Source organism: Gymnodraco acuticeps, unplaced genomic scaffold, assembly GCF_902827175.1.
Source record: "Gymnodraco acuticeps unplaced genomic scaffold, fGymAcu1.1, whole genome shotgun sequence".
In the NCBI taxonomy this organism is placed as follows: domain Eukaryota; kingdom Metazoa; phylum Chordata; class Actinopteri; order Perciformes; family Bathydraconidae; genus Gymnodraco; species Gymnodraco acuticeps.
The window spans coordinates 526,923-553,724 of record NW_022990055.1 but is presented as its reverse complement, the minus strand read 5'-3'; the positions used below and the strand labels follow the sequence as shown (position 1 = coordinate 553,724).

The window sequence follows — 26,802 nt, the reverse complement described above, 5'->3', positions numbered from 1 at the left end:
AACAGTGTTGCTTCAAAAGTATAAATGAGGCTTACTAATAAGACAACTCAGATCTGAAGCTACACAGGAATCTGCTGCAACAGTGCAATAAAAAAGACAACATTAATAGAATCAAACCTTTTTGTTGTTGCATGTTAGGAGACTCTAGAGGTTCCTTTCACTACCATGACCAACTTTCTGCACAATATTTTGCTTATTTCACAGCTACTTAGAAAAATCACTCATTTGACAAAACATCCTTTCTGTCTTCCTCTGCTGTTTCCTTTGGTGTTGACTTCCTGTTGCTCTTCTGCTGTTCTCTTTAGTGTTTATTTCCTGTCTGCTTTTGCTGATTTCTCTATCTTCCAGCGCGCTGTGTATTTCTCTCTCTTGATTCCTTGTTCTTTTTTACTTTTTCTTTACTGGGAAAGTTTTTAGCCATTATGAATCAAAAGTGTTGTGCTCTTCTCTGATTGAGAAACACACAAAAATGTGTTTCGTGGCCTTGGCTGACATTAAGTTGATTGGACTGATATGACTGCACTTAGTCCCTTAATCAGAGCGACCTTAGCGCTGATCTGCTATCAAAAAAGTGCAGAATGCTAAATGTCCTTATTGACCGATTCAAATTGAGTATTTAACTAAGCTGTGTAATAAAAAGTAATAGCAACTGTACACAATTACAGACTGCAGCACAGAGAACAGAACGCATTTTGCACAATGGCATTCCAGTGGAGTTTGTGCTAATGATGGGTACTGGTGGTGTGTCTCATTGGAGGTTGATGTCAGCAGCTGGAGGGCAATCGTTTTAAGGTAGGGGCAGAGTGGGTGGTGTGGAGTATTTTCTATAATGTTGGCTTTGGATCCAAGACTCCACTATCACTGAGATACGACACGTTGGTGGAGAGAGAATGAATGATCTGATGGACGATGTGCACAGTTTTGAGAAATGTACAACACTGTGAGTAAATTGAAAAGCAGATGGAGCAGTAGAGGGGGACCGGGGACAGTGAGAGCTCAGATGAGATACCACGGCTGCGAATACAGTTATTTCACTTTCTGCTGCCTGTTGGTCATGTGGGTTTGTTATTTTAACAGACTGTACGTTCCACTTCATACCTGCTTATATCTGTGTTTCTTTTATCTGTCTCTGAACTGGAAAATTAAGTCATCGTTCAAAATATGTGGTAAATTTGAAACTCTGATACAGTCTTGTTTGTTTTATTATTTTAACTGCGGTTTATTTAATTCACCTCTTCCTCATTTTCTTAATAACACACACAATTTCAGCTGATCATAATCTCAGCAGACAACACATTGCACAACCTTTTGCAAATGGCCATGTGCACCAACAGACATTGGACATATTGGACACCTGCATTTTTGACAGTCCTATCAATGTACAGTACTTTGTTTTTGTTGGATTGAAGAACAAATACTTTCTTGTATTATTCTGAAAACCTTTTGTCTGTACAGATTTGTGTGATATCAAGTAGATCAGAACTTTGTGACTTATCTCTGATTGATCTGACTAAGCTCTTTTTTCCCCCATAGATTTCTTGACCATTGCAACAATATTGGGAACTGGAATCTTAGGTGAGTAATTCTATCTTCATAATTAAGATACAGATATAACAAACATCAACTATGAGTCCAATAACCTCAACATCAAAGTCGTAGCTACTAAACTTCTAGATATCACTTGTTATCACCAGGAAAACATTGCCTACATTATAGTTTGATTAAGGGAACACACATCGGATCGCACTTAAAGGTGGGGTAGGTAATTTTGGAGAAACCAGCTCGAATGCGCTAGAATTTGAAAATACACAGCTGGAACAAATCTGCCACTTCCTCACAGAGCCCCTCCTCTAACACACACGAACGCGCACATGACCAATGAGGGCACGAGATAAGTTTGTGCACAGATGGAAGGCTGACAGGCAGGTAGGCCGTCCAGTTATTTTAGCCGGGCCGGCTCAGATGATTGGTCGTGCTTTTTACAGTACTACGGCTTCCACAGATGACATTTTTTTATGTATTTATTGTCAAAGCATTTCATGTATTCATTGATGTTAAGAGCATTCCATGGAATATAACAAGTGTTTCTGAAGTGAATTACATACCCCACCTTTACGTTATGATGAGTTTGGTCTGTGGAAGACAAAGACCAGTCTCCTCACATCTGATATGATCGGATTGGGGATAGCTTAGTAAATAGTAAATGTGAAAATCGATTGGATATTAGAAACATTCTCTTGACAAGAGACAGATTACATCAAATTGAGCAACCAAACCTTTTGGCACACTCTTCCCAAAGAGTGTTGGATAGGACCATATAACAGGCAAACACTACTGTATCATTCTGTCTTATTTCTCCATCAACACCGACTACATCCTGAAAATGTCCTTCAAAAAATAGGTGTCACACAAACACTTGGCATGTATGACTCAACTTATGATGGTAACAACTTTTGTGAGCTATTTTCTCTCTCTACAAGACTGCCTTTTTATCATATCAGTTCATTTGGAACGTAATTAAGACTCTGTCCATCTCTTGGCTTTCATTGGCAGAGCAAACTTAACGGTGGTTTATGAAGTGTATTTAACACCTGAGAGTTTTTTTAGTCAAGGTGGAAATTACATGGCACATTACATTTAACTAGTTTGTTTTTTAGCGGGGTCCTCATGTAGTTCCAGAAAGGTGGAGCCCTTCCTAGTTAGTACTTGTTCAAACACTTAAACCTCATATTGTAATCAGCACTTACCATAAAATGTTATGGTAAGTTTGAGCAAGAGCGTAAAGAAGCATGTATGAGAGAGAATGATGAGCTGTTAAATTGTCACAAGGGCAGGTGGATGGGCTGACTAAAACATAGACGTCATTAAATCTACTGAGGTGGGGGTCAAATTCTAAAACATTTCTTCAATTTCTAGGTCTTCCAGTAACGATATCCCATGCTGGACTGGTGCCTTTCCTCTTCTCTTTTCTCGTTGGCTTCTTTGTCCAGGTAAGTAATACATGAACTTAATGGACGCTTATTTTCTTAAAAGACTGGCATGGTCTATGGAAATGTAAGATACTGACACAAAGGAGTCTTAACAGTTTGAAAAGGAGATCCTGGATGAGGAAGAGAAGAGATCGCACATTAACATGTTAACATTTTGGTTTAAAATGGGAGAATCGACAAGGAGAAGGTTACGTGTTTGGATTACATACTGCATTTGACCTCATAAAGTCTGACTTTACAGCTTACACAATATCCGATTAAGTCAAATCTAACAATAACAGAGCTAAACTAAGAAAACTGTGACGATGAAACAGAATGTTATAGACAGAGGCTACTAATCATGTTCTCTTTCAGTGTCTGGAAGAGGCTTTGGTGGCTTTGTTGTGATCAGGATTTCTTAAAAGAAAATAAAGGGGAACCTACTTTTTTGGGTTTTCCCTTTCCTGTAGTTCATTCTGGAGGTCTCCTATTCAATGTCTATAAAGCAGCTCTAGAGGTTATAATGCATGACATCACCAGTTAAAGACTCAAAACCCCATAAGCTCATGTTCATTATTATTGATTGAACGTTCCTGTAAAAATAAAAAACAGGAGTTCTTAATTTGGGTGACGTTCCCCTTTAAAGAGGCCCTATTGTGCTTATTGGGGAAATGCTTTCCTATAGTGTGTTATATAGGTTTGTGTGTATGTAAACGGTCTGCAAAGGCTAAAATACGCACAGGCAGTATGAGAAAGATCAAGAGCTTTTTGAACACTAAAACATGGAGACATGTCATGAGAGGCTCGAAATACAAATATGAACCTGAAAATGAGCATGATATGTCCCTAACAGAGTTGGGTGTAACACGTTACAAAGTAACGCGTTACTGTAATAATATTACTTTTGTCGGTAACGGAGTAGTGTAACGCGCTACTTTTATAATTCAGTAATCACACTACAGTTACTAACATTGCCCCGACATGCGTTACTTTGTTACTTACTAAAATCAGTCATCAAACCTCAACAAACACCTGCAAAGAACACATGCTAAGGTGAAGCTAACGCACAGCTATTTGTTGTTTGTGTATATCACGCAGTCTGTTCTTCTTCTCTGTTTTCCGGTTGTTGCCTGTTTTGAATGATGAATACACACTACCGCCGCCTGCTGGTAAGGAGAGTTATTGCCACTCACGCATGCGCAGTTCGTACGTGCTCGGCTGAAGTCTTTGCGGTATGTTCCAGTCTGGTTCCAGTGCAACCATGAGTGCAACACATGGCCAACACGCAGGAGAACACGCCGACGCAACAGCGTGAGCAGAGACAGACTGCGCAAAATATACAGATAGCAGGAGACAGAGGACAGCCATGGTCAGATAGGAAAACATTCAGGATCTGGATCAGTCTTATGCGACAATGGAAACTGAACTAAAGAGAACATTTGAAACTTTAGCAGTCTGCGTGATCTGCCTGCAGGGAGGGGCGGGCCGGCCCTGCGAGTAAAGTAACGAGTAAAGTAACGAGTAAAGTAACGACTAAAGTAACGAGTTACTTTATGTAGAGAGTAAAGAAGTAGTGTAATATATTACTTTTTTTTTAAAGTAATATGTAATATATTACTTTTTTTTGGTAACGACCCCATCTCTGGTCCCTAATACATATGTAATACAAACCTGAAATAATGGCATACAGTGTTTCCCACAGATCTGAACTAAACTTGGGGGGGTGCTGGTAGCGGGGGGGGTTGAGGTGGCATGCCTTTGTGACGTGCAACAACATTAACATTAACCTTTCTGTTGGTCGCTTGTTAGCAGACCCTTCACGCGATGGCAGAGCGAACAGGTACAGGCAGGGCCCATAGTGGTAGCCCTATAGTTTAAATCTACCACCCACAAATAAACATATGGACATGGGATACTATTTAAAAACAATGGTAAATGTATTTAGGAACCTGTCCATGTGATTCTAAATGGGGGTGGACCTGAAATCCTCTAGGGGGGTCCGGGGGCATGCTCCCCCGGTAAGATTTGTTATTTTATTTTGGAGTTAAATCAGTGGTTCCCAAACTTTTTCAGTCGGGACACCCTTGGGTATTGGAAATATTTTCGGGACCCCCCAACCCGGTTCCCATCTATACTGGTAGGATTAATTGTATATTGTTGTAAAAACATTACATTTTCTCTGCTAATAATAAGAAGATATAAAGATCCAACTATCATTTTATATTTTATTATGGATTACACATGAACAAAAGTGCTTGTAATAGATACTGTGAATTAATTTGGCCTAATTAAAACTGGTTGGCCTTCTTCCCTTTGTAGTAGATTTTTAAATTCAAATTTCTTTAAGGAAAATATATTAATTAACTACTATTTCTACTGCAGGTTGCAAACGATCACATCACGTTACCATTCCTATTCCACACTAGCTTATCAATGACTTGTGTGTGCTTGCTTTCCCTCGCAGATCTTCTCAAAGCGGGGCTGTTGTTTTGAGACTGCCCCTCTCAGTTCATTCTCAATGTTCAGCTTTGATCTGTATTTAGTTTTGATGGCAGCAACAGCAGAAAAGCCTATCTCACACAAGTAGGATGTTGCAAAAGGCAGCATTATGCCCACAGCTCTCTGACCAATGAGATATTTTCGAGCAGTGTTTGTTTACAATTGAATAATAATAATAACAATACATTTGATTTATATAGGTGCACTTTAAAAACAACGTCATCTCAAGGTGCTTCACAAAGCTAAAAGGAGAAAATAATAAAATAAAAAAATCTTCCCGTGACCCCCCTGCAGTACCTCCGCGCCCCATAGTTTGAAAACCACTGAGTTAAATGCATCAATCTGGTGCATTTTGAGGGGGAAATAAAGAGACTTGATCTATGGAAACACCTATATGAAACAGAGCTGTATACATTTAAAAAGTCATAAAATCATGGCCATAACCAATAACATACCGGCAGGGCCCAATAATGTACAGGCAGGGCCCATAGTGATAGCCCTATAGTTTAAGTCTACTACCCACAAATAAACATATGAACATGGGTTACTATTTAATAAAAATGGTAAATGTATTTAGGAACCTGTCCATGTGATTTTAAGTGGGGGTAGACCTCAAATCCTCTAGGGGGGTCCGGGGGTATGCTCCCCCGGTAAGATTTTTTTATTTTGTTATTCCCCGGAGTTAAATGCATCAATCTGGTGCACTTTGAGGGGGAAATAAAGAGTCTTGATCTATGGAAACACCTATATGAAACAGAACTGTATACATTTAAATAATCATAAAATCATGGCCATAACCAATAACATACCATTTCCAATATGAAAAAAACACTGAAACTTGTTTATTAATTTATTTTTGGTTCATTTATAGTTGTGAGTGTGTCGGTGCTCCTGAATCAGCCTCTCCTGTCTCCCTCCTCTCCCCCTGCTCCTCTTTGAGGCAGCAGCAAAGACTAGTTTTAGCTCACAAACAAGTTTTAAAAGTTACCTTTTTTCACCTAGTTAACTTTTTCTTTTTTTTATTCATGCATATTTTACTTTTTTACCCTTTCAAATGGAAATATGTGTTTACATAAATGGTGACCACACCGTTTGAGACCCACTGAGAACTTAGACTAAGTTAACTATCTAACCAATCAGAGAGTCCTTAACCTCACCTGAGCTGAGGTTATCCCGAGCTTGAATGACACACAGAGACCAATCAAGGGCTTTGATTTATGATCTGTATGACAGTGGCCATGTCGGCAGGCCACATCATGTGGACAGCCAGTCACCCTGTGTGAGGCAGGCCACTTAACAGGCCAGGCCATCGGGAAACCCCCCGGTCCTCCCGATGGCCAGTCCGGGACTGGGTACAGGAGGCGTAGAGCGAGGGATCATTGTCCACAAGTTAATCGATCGCAGATGGCGTCGTGGTCACGGACGAAAAAAAAGAAGAAAAAAAATTATTAAAAAGCAACAAACCTAAATGGGTCGCAAAATATACTTGGGCGGCCGTTAATATACCTGGGTGGCCCGCCCAACTAAAGTCTATGTGTGGGAAACCCTGGCATACCTTGGCCAAAGATCCAATTCTTGCCCCAAAATACAATATATTCTCCTCTTTTTCATATAAATGGGGACATAATACATTTGTTAGAGCCAATTCATTGCCTGAACACAAGCTCTTCAAATGCTCCAATCCACACTTAAACAAGAAAATGCTTCCTGCGCTAACATGACTTGGAAAAGATTAATCATTTCTATAAAGGGAGCTATTACCTTCTGTACAAATATGTGATTGTTTTCTTAAATGTCAACAAAATTATTATTGCATTGGCAAAACAACACCGTCAAACAGCACATTGGTTCAGATTCAAACGCTCCTATTGCAGTCAGATTTATGGATATTCACATCCAATTGATATTCTTTTGTGTCAAAGGCTTCGTACTCGTTCTATCTTCCCTGACATTTATGGGAGATTATTGTCTCTGAAAGTTATGTTGGAGCCATAATGACATGGTTTGAATGTGGATTTTTAACATAAGTGTTTTATTTCCTGACAGCCAAAGCTAATAACATAAGCTGTATTTATTGATATTCCTTCTGTTTTGTGTCATTTAATGTGTTTTATACTCTGCAATTCTGAGAGATCCTACAATGTGTAATGGGACAGGTGTATGCCATCCCCAGTCCTTACAATGACACACAATATACAGCTGTTGGATTTCTGTCAGACATCATTCCCACTTCAGGGCGCTCTAAACAATATTATGATGTATAGACATTTGGGGAAGCTGGGTTAATCGGAACATGAGAATACACAGTTACAGACAGAGAGAAGGAAGAAGTAAGATGTCCCCCGACAAACTAAGCCTATATCAGCAAAACTAGGGGCTGAATCTAATCAGCCCTAACTATAAGCTTTATCAAAAAGGAAGGTCTTAAGCGCACTCTTAAAAACGGATAGGGTGTCTGCCGCCCGAACACAAACCAGAAGCTGATTCCACAAATGTGGAGCTTGATAAGAAAAGGCTCTGGCTCCCATTGTACTTTTAGAGACTCTAGGAACAACCAACAACCCTGCATTCTTGGAACGCAATGCCCTAGTAGGACAGTAGGGTATAATGAGTTCTTTAAGGTAAGATGGCGCCTGCCCATTAAGGGCTTTGTAGGCGAGAAGAAGAATTTTAAATTATATCCTGTGTTCTATAGGGAGCCAGTGTAAGGCAGCCAGAACAGGAGTAATGTGGTCCCTTTTCCTAACTCTGGTTAGTACACGAGCTGCAGCATTTTGAATCAGCTGAAGCGACTTGACTGACTTCTTCAATCAAAAAAGAATTATGAGTGACATGTCTTTGGAGGAAACTTCTGTGTAGCAATGCAGGAGGAGTCACCGACTCAAAAGGAGACACGGGGAGAGCTGGAGCTTTGATGTCAAACACTGATGGTGTTACAGCCGCTGCCTTCCTGGGACTGTTAACTCTGTTTGTGTGTGTGTACATGAGCTGCGCAGTTCTCCTGATGCAATTGGCCGTCCTGCCCTCGCAACGTCCGAAACGGTGATTGGAGTGACGTCATCCAATTCCCGCCCGCTTCCGGAACATCATCCGGGGAAAGAGTACAAAGGACGGGGACGAAGATCATTCTGGAGGCTCTGTGTTGTGAGACAGACGCCTCTAGTCTCTTGTTGTACTTACTCATTATGCTCGTTAACACTGTGAATCACCTGTGTTTGTTTGTTTGTTTGTTTGTAGCCTTTATTTAACCAGGTGAAGCCCCTTGAGATCAAAAGATCTCTTTTTCAAGGGCGACCTGCAAGTTTAGTATACTGCTTAGCAGTGTGTGTTTAGTATTGTGTGTTTAGTGAAGTATGTTAGCTCAAGTATGTTAGCTTAGACTCCCTTTTGGAGTCCTCCTTTGTTTGGTCCATAGTTAAGTCGGCGCCGTTGGCCCTTTTGTTTGTTTCAAGCTGTTTGACATTTGTTTTACACTGGGTTATAATAAAGCCACTTATAATTATTACCAATTCCACTCTGGTCTGTGTTGCTTCCCTTTGGTTCCCCTAGCCCAGTAGGGAACGTAACAGATGGTTTATTTAGGAGCTTCGGCCGGAGAATTCACAAAACATGTCAAGAGTCAGAGGTCTGACTGACTTCACGGGAGAGTTGCCACGTCAATTCTGAAGAACTCTACCCCAGACCCATGTATTTAGCTAGTTCAGAGAGAATAATCCACATGCTGCATAACAAGATAGAATGATAACACCTCTATCAGCTGACGCCAACAGGCAGGAACAGGGAGACAAAACACTGAGAGCACAGCAGCCAAGGTTACAGGTGCCTGTGCTCAGTCAGGACAGTTTGAACTGATAAACTGGGTCAAAGTTATGGGCCTTGGAAAATACTTCCCCAACATTGTCCTTCAGTTAAATCTGCACAGCTAAATCATACACAACAGCATACAGTAGAGACATGTTTTGACACGTTGAATTGTAGCTGATCTAGTTCCTCATGTAAGATAATAGAACATAATTAAACCATACATGCTGTCATGGTGATCACAGATAGCATACATAGTATTTTAATAAGCTTCCCTGTCATTCACAGGAGTATGAATAGATTGATTTGTTCAAATGTTCAAATGGTATGGACTCCAAAGGGCTGCAAGTGTTTGTATGACTCAAACTTGAACCCATTTTCAAATTGGTAATATATATTTTCCATTCTCTTTCATGTAGGCTTTGCTTATCTACCTGTTTGTGGAACTGCTTCAGAAATGTCAAGTGGTGCAGCTAGAGTCTCTAAAGGTAAGCAGCACAACAAAACCCATATCTGCATTTAAAGGGGCCCTATTGTGCTTTTGGGGGTTTTCTTGTAGTGTGTGATGAAGGTGATGACAACATTATGAAACTCTCACACTTTCATTTTTTGTAAAAGTAAAAAAAAATGGTTATGTCATATGATAAGGGACGGGACATCTCTACATGTAAGTGGTTGACCAATCACAACAGAAAACTCAAATGAACCTTCAAATGACCATAATGTGTCTTCTTTAACTTGTGTTGTCATGCTCAGTTTTTTTTACGTGCACATAATTTAATAATTTATATTTACAGAAAACAAATACAAATAATTAATTTGAATTTGGTTACAATTGGCACTGTTCAGGAACCTGCCATCTAAGTGTTTCATACATTACATTTTACACCGTATGTTATGACAATAAACCTTTGAATCTCAATGGACTTACAATGCATGCCATTAACAGCTGAAATTGTTCTCATTTATACTTCTCATAATCAAGCTAAACATTATAATGTATAATGAATATTAGTCACACATGTTGAAGAACTGTTTATATTGTTTAGTCGGCTGAATGTGTGTCTGTTGCTCTCAGACAGGAGTAGCAGAGTGTATTGTGATGGATCCGGTGGGGGGGGAAGCAGCCGGCACAGAGGAAGAGGACGACGATGATAGTGAAAATGCACAAGCAGGTAAAATAAAGGTTCCTATTAAATACGATATTTTTTCTGTTCATTCCAGTTACATCCTAAGTTGAACGATATCTCTAAGTTTCATTTCATTTTTATTTGTCCCGCTCATGGTACGCAAAACCCAATGTACAATAATTGCCAACAAAACATGTCTCTACAAACACACCATTGAGCGAAAAGGAGCAGGGAGAAGAAAACAAATCTTATATGACCCGCCCCTTTCTAAAAATAAATAAATAAATAGAAATAGATGGTCTGCCCTTCATAATATTTTTCTTTTTTCTTTTTCACAGCCAAACATAACAGTATCTTAGGATACTAAGAGAAACACAAACAAATACTTATTTCCCACTTGACGGTTAACGGAAAGAAACAAAACAACAACAAAAGTTAAAACAACAGTGACATTTGCCACAACTGCGCTTTCTTTGATACACAACTGTATATATTGTAATATACATGTTATATGTGTATACAGTATATAGTACAATGTGCACATTTCACTTTAACTTCTTATGTTTCTATACATGTTTGCATTTTTCTTTCATAGGACATTTTGATTTATTAACTTTATTTAACTTCATGTAAATATATTTATCTTTATTTAATTTTTAACTTTCATTCATAATGTTTATATAAATATTTAGATTTAGATTTTTCTTATTCATCTTTTTTATTCAATTTAATAGAGAGCAACTGTCACAAAACTAAAGTCCCTTCAGGATTTCATCTCATGAATTGGCTCATGGAATTATTCTAATAAATACATCATAGATAAAAGTGCATTGGAGACGTCATGTTTATCTTTATTCTAAGTTTCTAGATCGTATTCAGAATTAAACTTAATCATCTTAGTCGACTTGACCACTCATCAGAGGCTACTTCCTGTCCCATTTAAAGTCCATCCAAAAACAAAACTGTGTCCAGCTGTCAATAATTGTTTACTTTGAGATTACAAATCATATGTTCATCATCTATCCCTGCAGTTTTATCTAAGAAGGTGGAGAGGCGTTAGCATTTATTTCTATCAAGCAGTTTAAAAACAATTATCATGAATCAAGTTCTGATGCAAATGTCCATAGGACTGTAACACTGTATTGAGCTGCAGCATCATATTGCACCATAAATTGCTGCATCAGGCCCGGCTGATTTGAATGATATTGATCTGTTAACTGGCTGTTCGGATCACTGATTGCATCGTGAGACATTCATCAAATGGGTCTCTGTTGGGGTGATACACACACCTATAAATTCATTAACGCATCTATAAAAGTCTACTTCACCAGCGTCTTTTGGAAACATCCTGGAAGAGAATACTGTGGAGAAAAGTTATTCCTATTGCCTGTTATTTGATCATATTTAAGTAAGAGGCCCCTGTATTTTTCAATCATGCAAAGCAATATGTTTACCCTGTTTACTTGTCCTGATATATTCAGGAAGAATGTATTCGCAGTCAGCACAACAATAGACTCCTCACTGCTGCGATACTCTTATATCCAATCCCAACTTCTTTGCAATTTGTAGTCTGCTTTGAATGGAATTAAATCAATGAATGTGCAACTGTGTAATCCCTTCTTTATGTGGTGCAACAGTAACAACAGGGCACTAATGTGCAGCAAGATGGTCATTAATGAATAAATAACCGCGACAGGGTGAGAAGGATCTTAACCCAAAGTGGAGGGATCCTGAATCACCCGTCGGTGTAATTTGTTCATGTATGATGACTTCGCTACACATTATCCCGCTTATTGCACGGTTACCTACTAAATAAATCATCAACTTGATTCGTAATATTGATTACAAATTATTTATTGATTAAAAATGATCGTATTGCTTCCGCTTGGAAAAAATAGTCCCTTCCACTGAGTACCAACGGCTGGAACTGCGTCACAGCAGCATCACTTAAAACGACGACAGCACTGATCGAGGTTTTCTGTAACTGTCCAAGTCTGTTCAGTTCTTTTCCATTAACCATTCTTTAAACACTGCAGAGCCCATACTGTGTTCCTGTTGGTGTTTACTTCCTGTCTGTCTTCTTTGGTTGATTTCTCTGACATCCAGCGGTCATTCTTTGAACCTTTTTCCTTCTTTTGCCCTATTTTTCTTTACTTTACTAGAGATTGTTTAGCCTTCATTGTATAGTACTTTTTACTACACTGCATTAATCTAACAAATAATCATTCACTAGTATCTTTGTAGATTAATATTTGACATATTGAACAGGTGGTCACGATTTAACTATTAATGGCTTAACAATAAAGAGCATTGAAATGCCTAATTGAAACGTACGCAGTAAATCCCAAAAGTATCAATATATTTGTACTAAATATACAGATTTCTGATACCACGTTTTTACTTAGTAAGTTATAATGGAGTAAAATATCTGAATATTACTTCCCGAATGCTTTTACATTCTTTATAAGTAGGATTTGTGTGTCTAGTAAAAGAAGCTTTCGTTGTCTAATCAAAAGAGACACAAACACTCCTTACCTATAAAAGCTGCATGTGCATGCTGAGCAGGGTCTGGGTTAGAGGGGTGGCGCCTACGTTATTTAAACTCAAAGCCAGCGCAGATGGTGTGTCAATGCACCACTCTGGTATCACAGACTTCTGCATTGCCATTCATTTAACTTGCTTGTTTTGACTATCATGTTTAATAATGAACACTCTGCCAGGACCACTCACATCAAAGTTATTGTACCATAAACAGGCAGTATAATAATGATGAGATGTGTGCTTCTGTCCATGAAGCATGCACAGTTGCTCAAACTGTCAAAAGCAGCGATAGACTTTCAGACAAGAGCACTCTGAGGGCTCGGACTTCCACCAAGGCTCGTGGTGCATTCACTTACTCCTTAGGCGGTCCCAATTCAAGGGTTAACAACCTTTTTCCCACTTGGGTGTTTTCATGAGCTTTAAGTCTTAATGAGGGAACAACAAGAGCTCTACCAAGTGGATTGTTTTTATAATTTTTTCTTTGAATACTCTAATGAATGCAGCACAAAATTCTCTATTTACAATTTGAACAAATGTAAAACAAATGGTGTTCCGTTCTGTGATTAGGATCCGCTCCAAAATGTTAATGTTCTTCCTTGGCCCATGCTTAACCCTTCTGTTGTGGCTCATTCATTTCCCCGTTCCGTGATCGAGACAAATGTGCCCGAGGCTCAGTCCCACCCCTTCCTTTTATTACAGCTGATTGGTCACAATAAATCCAAACAAATCTCAGAATATTTAATTTACTACAAATTCATGAATCGAAAGAATATATTAAGACCTAAATCAACACCTTCCATAAAGTTTCATGAAAATGGGGCCAGTAATTGTTCTGTATTCTCGCTGACACAGAGACAAACTGAGTGGAAAACATACCCTCCTTGGCGGAGGTAATTATAGTTTAAGCAGAGTATTAAAACAATTATTGACATGATAGTGTAGATCTTGTTTTTTGTTTCATTTATAATTGTGTAAAATGTTTCACCCGGTGTCATGACCGTTTCAACGTCCTTTCTTAGTGTTTTCCCACCTGTGATCGTTTGCCCCACCCTAATTATTTCGACCTTTGTGTCCTTTGTTTTGTATTCCCTTATGGATTCTATTGCTATATATATCCCCCAACAGTTAAGCAAAAACAAAAACGAGGAGGGAACAAGGAGTAATACAGATACAGAGACAGGAAACATGGACAAGACAGTGTTGTATACTGTAAAGACAGAAACTGATCACATGGCAATACAAAGCTGGAGAGGGCAGGCAAAAACACAAGGGCTGCTGGGTGATTACACATTACAGACAATCATAGAAGGCGGGACAAAGACAGGAAATAAAATCAGACATGACACAGGGGGAACACAAAAAAATACTTCATGGAGGTGAAGCTTTTGTTGTCGACAAAGAACTGTTACCATGGTTGCGGCCTGATGGTCTGATTTTCAGTGATTTAACAGCCTTGCACATCTCTCTGTGTCTCAGATACAGGTTTACTGCAGCCCGATGCTGTGTCTCTGCACGACCAATCAGAATGCCTGGAGCCCAACCTCCATCTGCTCGGCTACCTCTTCCTCTCCCGGCCAATGAGCCATGCCTTCAACTTCATCATCCTCTTCCAGTTGTAAGTTACCATGGTGATGAAGCAATATTTACCATACTTACAAAAAAAACACATTAAGTGTAGGAGTGAGCATGTGGTCGGGGGTGATTTCCCCCTCCCTTCTGTCCATTTGTGTTAACTGCAACCTTAGTCATGACGCTGTGAGCGCTCTCACAAAGAAGCAGCTCCTATTTAAGATGTGCATCTATAAAAAGGGTTGATAGCAATTGTCTCCAAACTGTTTAAACCTTTCCACCCTCAGTTTATTTCCACCTCTTCAAATTGAAATATCTAATCCTCAGTGTGGGATGTGGAGACATCAAGAGGTCTTTTGGGAGGGCCAAGTGTTTTTGTTTAAAAATGTTTGGATGATGAAACTGAAATGTACCAATATGTTTTCATCTAATTCTTTTTTGACTCTTATTATGATTTACAAAGTTATTGTCTATGGTAAGAGATATTTAGCTTGGATAAAACACATTGTAAGAAAAATACATTCAGTACAGGAGTTGGAAACATCATGTGAAAAGCTCATTTCTTCCAGTGTACTGAGATCAATACTGACCCCCTATACTGCCTCCATTAACCCCACGTCCTAGCATGTTACATTTCAGTTTCTGAGTCAGACTCGTATATAAACCGACCTTGAGGTTCAGACTTAATATGTTTGGCTTCTGCTGCAGAGTGTTGAGATATACAGTTATGTGTCTGAGCCAATAACTGGTAACCTCCTTGCTGCTGCATCTGCAGCTCTCAGAGTTTTCAAGATCAACAACCTGTTTTTTGTCGCTGTTTTCCGACATTAATCAAAATACAAAAATTATAAAAATTACCCTAATTGCATTCTGAAACTGGTTGTTATATCTTAGGGTACACAATGGATCACTGCTGACATTGTTTTTAGTTATAAACATACTATAATTTACGACACGAGTCAATCTGACTTTTATTCCATTGGAGTGTTTCGTCAACTTATTGTGTTGCTTATACTGCATTTTTTGTGGGATAGAAGATATTATACATCCCCAAATCTACATCATTCAATGCGGTTATCCGGTTATTTTCATATCTTAATGACGTCGTGGTTTATTAAACGTTAAGCATGATCAACTGTGCATAATTGATTTGTTGCGTCTAGTTCACAACTTGTATCAGCTGACAAAAACAAAGAGCAGCAAGCACAGAGCAAAGAGAACCCTAGTGGAATGGAGGGGGGTTGTAACAGCTTGGTATGGTTGTGTATGAAAGTGTAAGTAAGTTGCCTCAGATATAAGTGTCAGCTAATTGACATAATGCGTCATCTCAATAGGCTCAGATCTCCGGACGATTCGAGTATTTTTGTTCTTGTTGTCTTAATGCACCACTTCGCAACTATCATAGAAATAGAGCCCCACCTCCAACACTACCCAGTTGTCTTTGCACACCAATGGCAGACATGCACTTCACCGTTTTACCATTTTATCTGCAGCATGGTCATATCTTGTTATTTTTCACAATGGTACACTTATGTAGCAAAAACTGGTAAAGTCTTGTATCGCTTGTATCTTGTCCTTGCAGCACTGACAGGACTGTATATTGTTGGTCCTGTCGGGCGCAGAGGAAGGGGACAGGATGTTAGCATGGCCGCTGCAGGGTCTTGTTATCAGTGTGCGAGCAGCTCTGTAACACCTGGCCGATCGATCGTTCCCTCATTGTGTTCAAGGAGGCTTAGTGGTCGATCAATGCCGAGGCTCGACTGCACGCACAGCCTCCGCACAAAACACGACCTGCTGCTTTTACCCTTGCCACTCCTTGGTCTTTATGAACTGCCCTACATGGTGCAGCCTTTGTAGAACACACATAATGACACACTCACTGTACGCTGCACACAGGGACATGCACACACACACACACACACACACACACACACACACACACACACACACACACACACACACACACACACACACACACACACACACACACACACACACACACACACACACACACACACACACACACACACACACACTGACAACTCGATAAATGCACACAATTCAAGGTGACCATGCAATTTGCAGATAGAAAACACATGAAATGTAATAGTATATTCTAGGGGTGTAACGGTTCACAGAAGTCACGGTTCGGTTCATACCTCGGTTTGGGGGTCACGGTTCGGTACGGGTTCGGTACAACAAGGAAAAGCAAAAAAAAGTCCCAAATGCATTTGTTTTTAACAGTAGTGCAAGTTTTGGTATGAAAATAAGGAACTCTAACATTTGGAATCATTAACTGTATTACACAGTTAAAAACAAACCACAAACAGTAACACACACACACTCAGATGGCCATATTATTTATATTAGCTGATGTCAAACAAAAAGGTTAAATAATAAGATAGAAATAATAGATATCATCATCACTTCACGTCAAGACGAGTTAACTTTTTTTTTTATCAACTTTGTGTGGAATAATGCGGGGATTATGCGGCCTTTTGATAAATATGCGGCCTTTTAAAAATCTGCGCCATTTTGCTGATTATGCGGTAAATTCTGCGATCGCAGAATCGCGTTTTTCTGGAGGGTCTATGTTATACAGTTCTGTATTGCCTTTTATTGATTGTGATTCAAACACTTTCTTATTATTAATAATAAATTAATAATAATCAAATAATAGATCTGAACTTAGTTCATGATAACTAAAGAGTTCTCATGAACTAAGTTCTCATGAACCTTTGTGGGAAAAGTACTGCAGTGTGAATGCGCCTATTTCCTCTCTCCTCGGTCTCGGTCTCACCGGAAGTTGATTTGTCTGCGCCATCTTGAGTAGCGTCCCGATGGCCTTATTTTTGCCGGAGGACCGAGGATCAAGGAGCGATAATGGAGGAGCTATAACCGAGGAACCACCAGACCATCCTCCGATGAAATCTTCAGACACTCGCCCCGCCCCCTTACTGTGTATCGCTCACTGATTGGACGATGCAGTGCATGCACTGATCTCATGCTTCTTGACATGAGAGCAGTTTCTCAGCGGAGTGAAGAAAATACATGAACCTCACGGGACTCACTCCTCAGTTTATACCGTGTTTTGTTTCAAATAATGTTTCATTTAGTTACAAATATGTGATATATCTGAACAACAAAGTGGTCAAAAATCATTTTCTTCATTTTTGGGAAACATTTTCATGATCGCTTTTTTCGTTTTACATTTTCATTTATTGTCATTTCCATTCAGTTAGTCATTAAGTGCTATTGAAATGTTAATTTACTACATATCCAAACAAACAAACAAAGTGTGCAATCCAATGAATGTTAATCTAACTGGGTTTTGATAGATAACATATCTATTTTTCTTCTCTCAATTATTTTATTTCTATTGTGCACTCTAATCAATATTAATCCAACTAATGTTCGTTTATACATTTTAAGAATGGCGTTTATCTTTTTTGAGAATGAGTTCTTATTTGATTTTATTTATTTGGGTCTACAACAGATGATACAAATGTTTGTGTCAGTAAATGTGTGCTAACAGTGGAAACAACGGGGACAGAGCTGGGTTGCGTTCGGATAGTTTAAAAATCAGCTCCTAAATTCTAACCCTATCTCCTATTCCTTGACCTCTGAGTAAAACGTCACGGGGTTAAGGGATAGTGGATAGTGTAAGGGAAACTTCTGTGTAGCAATGCAGTGGGAGTCACCGACTCAGGAAAGAGACACGGGAAGAGCAGGAGCTTTGATGTCAAACACTGATGGTTTATTTGGAGCTTCGGCCGGAGAATTCACAAAACAAGTCACAGCATCCACGATCTGACTGCACGGTAGAGTTGCCACATCAATTCTAAAGAACTCTACCCCAGACCCATGTATTTAGCTAGTTCAGAGAGCATCATCAACATGCTGCATAACAAGATAGAATGATAACACCTCTATCAGCTGACGCCAACAGGCAGGAACAGGGAGACAGAACACTGAGAGCACAGCAGCCAAGGTTACGAGGTGCGTGTGCTCAGTCAGGACAGTTTGAACTGATAAACTGGGTCAAAGTTATGGGCCTTGGAAAATATTCCCCAACAGATAGGAGAATTCAAAAGGACTTAGGAGAAGAGACTGCGGTACTTTAGAGAATCCGAATGCACTTTCACTATCCGACGTGTTTATGATGTGCCAGCGGACGTCATGAATGTGCGTCTGCTGCTGTGGGGAAACTATGGAAACTACAGTTTTCTATACAGCGGACTACAACATGGATGTATAATAAGAACGAGGGACTAGTCACTACTGTAAACTCATCTAGAGACTCTGCACCGTGCTCTGATGCTGTTGTTTTATGCTTTATGAACGTGGACAACAGAGAAACATATTCTTCATGACCAAAGTTGGAATTGAAATAAAAAAGGAAAGTGAAACTTATGCTCGTCACCCTCTCCCTCCGGTCCACATTAATACAAATGATCCCAATACGTATGATTGTATGAACTATGAAAATATCTTAAAATCAATACAAATGTATTTATTATAAACGTTAGTCCTTAACATCTATCACTGTGTATATCACCATTCAAACATCTTTTAAAAGTTGAACAAACCCCACACAGCTCAGTAAAGACTGTGAAATGTTGACTTTATTTGATCATTTCAGTAAAAACTAACGTTCATATTTCTCTTTTTGATTATAATACTGATGAACGTTCAAAACAAAGCACTTTGGCAACTTACCACATACGTTTTAAAATGCTTAATAAGCACCGTAACTTTCATGATATAATTTCTCCTTCATAATCGTTTGTGCCGACTGTTGTGTGACGTCAAATGCTGCGGCTGCAAGGCATTGTGGGGCAGCATTTTCTCCTCTCCTTTCGGTTAGGGAAGCTAAAGGAGGTTATAAAGGAAGTTTGAAACCTCCTTTCCTATCATTCTAGAGAATTGGAACGGCACTTATCATGGCTGCCACTGAGGGACTTCCGGGTCATTTCACTCCGTTAGGAAGGTTCCTAAGCTAAATGGACTATTCGACTGCAGCCCTGCTGTCAGACGATCAGCTGTGCAGCGTCATCACAAACGGACGTCGCTTCACGTGACGCTCCGGAGGAAAGGACATCCCATTGCTCTTAAAACTAATTTCCCTGCTTCTCGTAGTTTCCTTGCGTCTCTCCATGCTTCCCTTGTGGGAGGGACTAGTCACAGGGAAACGACGCAAGTGAGGGACGCAAGGAATTCATTTTTTTATTCTCACTCGTAAAAAAAAGGCGTATTCGGCGTGTGACTGCATGTGCCGAACCGTGACGTCTGAACCGTGACGTCTGAACCGTGACGTCTGAACCGTGACGGTACGGGACGAATACGGATACCGTTACACCCCTAGTATATTCTCAATACATAATATAACTGTGTATGTAAGTATCATCTAAACACATATTTTACAATGTAAAACATTTGAGTTTGAAGGATATACCTTCTCCAAATGAGTGGAAAACGTAGTAGAAACACATCCAAAGAGGAAACTAAATACATATCCTGCTTACTGAACTTGTTTCCTTTCATTTGCATACATTAAAAGAATATGAGTTCTCACAAGAATTCTCGGATTCTCAAAGAGCAGAGCCGTTATCAACAAATATAACCAATTGCTGTAGAAGTCAATTTGTTGATGTCATTTTCTCTCTCTGAACACGGAGAATCTGTACTAAGAAGAATGTCCTTCTCGAGGTTCAACACCAACCTTTTTTCTAATCTGTCCCCCATCGGTATGTATTGCATTGATGGATTATTTGGAATTCAGTTCAGAGTCCTGCGCAAGCCTGTAGTTGACCTTTATGTGCACATACACACACATGCAGGATTTGTCATGAAATGAAAGTGTGTATCAATCACTTTTGCGCTGCTATTCTTTCTACCTTCACATTCAGTATCAGGCTACAGTTCACATGTTTAAAGTGGCCCCATTATGCTTTAAGGCGTTCCCTTTCCTGTAGTGTGTTCTATTGGTTTTTGTGCATGTAAAGGATATTAGAAGATGGAGTGACTATCCAGATTAGCAGAAATCATGCCACTTATCCCTGATGATGTTATTTACATTTCAATATGTGGAGCCAATATCTCAAGTCCTCCTTCCCTTGCTTTGGTAAATTACTCTACGTCAATATACTTCTGTTGAGGACTAGTGTGCACGAATCCTCCTTAATCTGTTTTTCTTTAAAGATTCAAAAGGAAGCAGAGTGGGTGTAACTCGGCTCTCCAAAATAACACTCGGCTGCTAATGGATTTGCACTCCCAACAACCAACTATTGAGAGATTACTGAGGCTTACAATTATAAGAAACAGAACAGATGTTGAGCTACACAATCTTTTCTTGCCACTTTGTTTTGAAACTTATAAAAAAAATACTTATTTCTTATGCTCTGTTACTTTATTAATGCAAAGCAAACATATTCCTGGCTTGATATAACCACAACCACAACATTTTCTTTTAGTAGCCCCCAAAGGCAACTTCTGTTTTGAGCAAATCTCAAGTAGAGAAGATGTGTAGGATCAAGGCGCTGAGCTACAAAATAAATATATATTTTTTTAATGCATTCATAGCCTCAAGTGTTATGATGAAGCAACATACTAATGTTTAATTCAACAGGCTTAATAAAGCTTGTTCAACTTTGTTTTTAGAGAGCAGCAGGAGTTGATGACCGAGCACCTAACACCAGGGTAGGAATTTAGCTGCGACCTTGACGGCCAAGTCAATAATTGTACGTCCTACGGCCTCCATGGCCTTTGTGCCCCTCACACTGTTCAAATCTCGAAGTTGCTTTAAAAGCGTCAGAGCAGTGATCTGGTCTCTGAACTGCATTATGCTGCGTTCACACGGACACATGCGAATATATTCGCTGGAGTTTCCCCGCGGCTGTCAGCTGTGTCATTCAAACAGGACGCGCTGGAGAGGGGGCGGGGCTTATATCCATGTAAATACTGTGGTAGAAACCAACCAAAATGAACACATTTGACCGTGATTTAATTGTAATACACGTTTTCAAAATGATGCCGAAGTAACAACATACTGATAACGGTTAGTAAAAACCACGAATTAATGCTTTGACAAGTGTGCAGACAAGACGGCAGGCGAAAAACTTTTTAAAATGCGTGTTTTCTGAATGGAGATCGGATCGATCAGGATAACTAAAGTCACTAACGTTGTATATGCTCCGTCCAAACTCACAACAACGTCCTAACAGAAATAAAGCAGCAACTGTATTCGCCATGACACAGACAGTCTGTTTTGTTCTTGTTTAACTTTTGTCTAGTTTCTGAACAGATATGAGGAGCTGTGAGCTAACGGCTGAGGTTTTGGTTTTCTGATTCAACGTTAGTGACGGCAGGCGGAGATCTTCACTGCTGATTGGCTACCGCGAGAACGCGTCAGGCGAATTTGACGCTCAAGTTGAAATGTTTTATTAAAGAGACTCTCGTACACAACCACACACACACACACACACACACACACACACACACACACACACACACACACACACACACACACACACACACACACACACACACACACACACACACACACACACACACACACACACACAGACTTATTCATTTAAAAGTGTTGCTTGTTCATACAGTTGAATGTTGGAGCTTCACTGTGCACTGCTGAATGATGTATGTGCATAGTTTGACCCTCGAAGGCGGTTTCTTCTGCTCTGAAATGGAATATATTTATTACATATTAATAGAACTTTAGATTTTTTTATTTTATTTTGGATTTGTGAATGGGAGAAGTAGAAGATGGAAAACATACCAAACACTAATTATTCAAAGTAGCGTATTTTTCTTTATATACAGTAATACTAAGGAGGCATATGCCTATATGATGATATAATGTTTGACATTATTGATGTTAAAAAAGTGATTTGTTTTCCATGTCATTCGTGTGTTTTTCTTATCAGAAAGTGAAGTTATTTATTTGTAAGCTCCAAATCCTAATTTTTCCCTCAATGGCCTTTGTGGCCTGGCATGTGGCCTTTGCGCCCTAAAAGAATTTGTGACACCAAAAATGACGAAATTCCAAACCTGTCTAACACCCTCTCTCTATCTCCTTTTTCTGTCTCTTCTGTTCTTGTCTTTCTCCAGTATTTCTATTGGGATCAGTTATGTGCTAGCTGGCAGTGAGGCCTATGCGGCTCTTCTTAATGTCAGGTAAGTCATCCACACACACACACACACACACACACACACACACACACACACACACACACACACACACACACACACACACACACACACACACACTCAAAGAACCAAATAAATATTACAGAAATCATATGTTGTTCCTTATTATCCTAGGTTACATACGCTGGTGTTCAGTATCCAATCTGATTCCAGGATCAAATGTTCTTCATTGAAAACCCTAAAATATTTCAAATAACTATTTTAATTGAGCTTTAATATTTGTGATTTAGCTTAAAGGGGACCTATCATGCAAAATGCACTTTTGTACGTCTTTTATACATGAATATGTGTCCCCGGTGTGTCAGGGAACTCAACAAGTGTCAGAAAACACAACCCTCTCTATTTTCCTCCGTACCCAAATCTCTAAAAACGTATCTGATACAGACTGATCCAGATTTGAAATTGTTCTGACGTCAGAAACGGGGTGCTCCGCCTATATGGGCAACTCTCCACCTATCAGGGGAATGAGAGGTTGCCGTGGCATGGTAACAGCATGGTAACAGCATGGTAACATGACGCTCGTGCCTCGCCCCCCTCCTTTGCAGGGGGGCGTGGTCAGCTGCAGCGCATGCAAAGACAGGGTGGAGGAGAGCAAAATAGAGCAAAATGAGGCTTCACAAAACTTCACAGACATGTTTTATATAGGTATGGCCCTACAATATATTATTCAAATATAGCATGATAGGTCCACTTTAAATGATTGATATATTAATAAAAAAAGTTTAAATATCGGCACATCTGGATTAGAGTTGTTACTAATAACTCATTATCTATTGAATAATCCCAACTGAATTGATCTTTGGGATTAATTTTCCACCACTAATCTAATAAACTGATTGCTAAAGTTCATTTTATCTAGAAAAACTGAACATCATTAATCATCATGATGCAGCACAAAACAAAATGTAAAAAAAGGTTTAAACTCATCATGAAAGAGAATAATAAAAATAAAAAGGTTATTATTTAAATCAGTAATGCAACTCCAATAGAAATACAAGTTTCTATAAACACCCTCAATGACCCTTAAGTAAAAACATGAGAAAGAGAAGATGTAAACGAATATAGCAGCATAAATTCAACACGCAACAATAAAACTAGGTCATATTACCCACTATATGTTCTTTTAACTTACACATTACATTTTATTTGAACTAAGTTAACATTTTCTCATAGGGGAACATTTGACCCAGCATTGAGTCACCAGTTGATATTGCAGTGATGATGATGAGTGATGTGGAGAATTGATTGAATCACAAATGATCTTTGGCCCAGAACAGAACAGCCAGAACTGTTGCAATGAACCATGATATTAAGCGTAATAAGTTACATATCTCTCACCAGCGATATAAAAGTCATTTTAACCTCATAAAGTCAATGGATGTCAAAAATGATAAGTTTCAGCTGAATGCAGGTAATTTGACTAGGATCATAGATTAATAGATTGGGGACTGCAGTAGCTCAGTCTGTGGGGAGTTGGCTTGGGAACAAAAACCAAGTCCTACCACTGCAAACCGGTTTAAATCGCAGGCTAAACCTAACCTCAGACACAATAGTATAGGGCATGTGTGTAGTTGTAAGTCGCTTTGGATAAAAGCGTCAGCTAAATGCAATGTAATGTAATGTTGTGTATTGTATAGACAGGACTAACAAAGTGAACAACTGAATTTCCTGAATTTTTATAAAGTGGATTCTTCTTCTTTATCCTGCTCTCCAATCATCCTGACACTTGGACCAGAACAGAACTGTCTTTTGGAAACCCTGTTGATGTTCTTTAACCTCACGCTGTACTGGATAATGATGAAATTATTCATTAAAAGGACACAAAAAGAGGCTGGGATGAATAGATGCTGGTCAATTCAGGCCAAACAGGTGGTCAATGCTAGTCCATTCATCTGATTCTTAGATTGGTTACAGTAAAGTACACATACTTTGTTACTATACTTCTGGTATCAGTACTTTACTTTTACTCCTTACATTTTCAACACAAATACCTGTATTTTCCACTTCTTACATTTTCAAAACAGGCTCGTAAATGTATTTTTATTCTTCATTTGGGAGCGTAATAATTGTTATTTAGAATCATTGCGCGCTTATTTTACTGTCATTCAGAAAACATGATCAGTGTATGTATGACAAGAGAGTATTACAATTTGATTAAGAAGTTCTTTAATGTTATATAATATAAAGTGAGGTCCAGTTACCAGATTGACCCGTGATACGTTTCAAAGTCCTTCTTTCTTTTACTTGAGTAAAGGAGTTTAGTCAGTACTTCAACTTTTACAAGAGCTTTTTTGTTTAAACACAAGTATCTGTACTGTACTGAAGGATGTGAGTACTTTTGCCATATCTGCTGAGTTGATACCAGCGGCCTAGAAAGGCTCACCACACTAGCTGACTACAGAGACCCTGAAACTGACCCCCAATGCGTTAGCTACTGTAGCTAATAACACGCGTCACAGCTTTGACGTGAACACCTTCTTTCCTTGAGATCCTAAACTGCAGCTTTATTATTGTGCCACCAGATAGAAGTAAAGATAACTGTCTGCACTTCTGTTCATTTTTATCTTGGCAGCGGTGTTATAGGATGGATTATTCATAGAAAAAATGAGCAACTTTATAAATCGCACAAGCAGACTTTTCACTCTGTAAGGATACTGTATACATACACAGTAAAAAAAACAAATGCATGTGACCTGTACACATTAGGTATGATAACACATATTGACAAACACATGCATGCAGAGAGAAGAGGTTGCTCGGTTTTACTTGCCCATGGACATCCCGGTGGAACACAGGAGCTGAACTTGCACCTCTTCAGTTACCGATTTGTGCGATCGGTACTTGAACCGGTGACCCTCTGTTCCTTTTTTTTTATAACTATATTTGTACTGAATGAGTAGGGGTTTGAATACACTACATTCAACATTTGAACAAGAAACAACATTTCCCTTCCTCCAAAAAAGAAATGAACATACATGATAAATACATTGATTAAAGAATGAAAGGAAGAACACATGTGAAAAATGGTTGTCATCAACAATATCGCATCCCCAGTCATTTGCAATACACAAAGAAAAACCACCCCACCACATACCCCTTTTAACACACACACACACACACACACACACACACACACACACACACACACACACACACACACACACACACACACACACACACACACACACACACACACACACACACACACACACACACAGAAAAGCTTAAGATGGTGCTTAAGTGTTTCCATATGACCCTTTATCACCCAAGCCAAGTCCCTACAGACGGAGCTTCTTTAGCCCCCAGTAAGATATACACATTACCAAACTACATATGAGCACGCAGTTTGCTTGTATATCTTTGTTTGCTGTCTTTCCTATGGTGAAAGATGAACATTGTAAAGGTTTGTGCAGTAGCTCTGTGGCATTCCTAATGTGAGCCCTTCATGTGACTGAAGACTATGATGATCAGGTCACTCCGAATAGTCTAGAAAACGAGTAAAAAAATGATAACAGTGAAAAGACAAAGAAAGCCAACAAATTGGAAAAAGCTGCAACTATTGCTTTTGCAACTGGAGAACGCTGGATATCAGTAAGCAGTACGCTAACGGAACTAATTCATGACAAATGATCTGTAATCGTTTGCTTTAGGTGTGGTGAAAACAGAGGAAAGGCCTTTTTCTGAATTATGCTTCAGTTCCTTGAAGTTTCACAGCAGTGTGAGATAGTGGACAGGGTCACCACTGTAGGAGCAGGTAGTGCTCACAGTATGATAGCAGCAGAGATCATATGTCCTGTGGTTCACACACTATGTCTCTGTGACAGCAGCGATTACAACCTTTAGCTAGGTTTCAGATATATGAGTCAATCATTTAGAAATGATGTAATAATAAAGTTCATTATCTAACCAGTTTTTCATGCATTTCTTCATCACAACACCATACGGGTATTTGTTTTATCTCCCCTGAAAATACAATTAAATACTTGTCGTACGTATCAAGCTTGACATAACTGTTTTCCATAAAGTACCATAGGAGGAGATCAGTTTCATTGTTAGTTTGCTTTTCC

General features: G+C 39.2%; 1 protein-coding gene across 2 annotated transcripts in view; it reads left to right on the top strand.

Annotated features, from left to right (window-relative positions):
- si:ch211-51h4.2 overlaps positions 1–26,802 on the top strand; it is a 96,912-nt gene that overhangs the window by 4,292 nt on the left and 65,818 nt on the right. The window contains exons 2-8 of one of the 2 annotated variants that reach the window (XM_034216013.1): positions 1,534–1,575; positions 2,917–2,990; positions 8,465–8,612; positions 9,689–9,757; positions 10,348–10,444; positions 14,417–14,555; positions 22,637–22,702. In XM_034216013.1, coding sequence (XP_034071904.1) covers positions 2,938–2,990; positions 8,465–8,612; positions 9,689–9,757; positions 10,348–10,444; positions 14,417–14,555; positions 22,637–22,702 — 572 coding nt within the window. In that variant the 5' untranslated portion in view covers positions 1,534–1,575; positions 2,917–2,937. The remainder of the gene's footprint in view (positions 1–1,533; positions 1,576–2,916; positions 2,991–8,464; positions 8,613–9,688; positions 9,758–10,347; positions 10,445–14,416; positions 14,556–22,636; positions 22,703–26,802) is intronic. The other variant, XM_034216012.1, reaches the window with a different exon arrangement.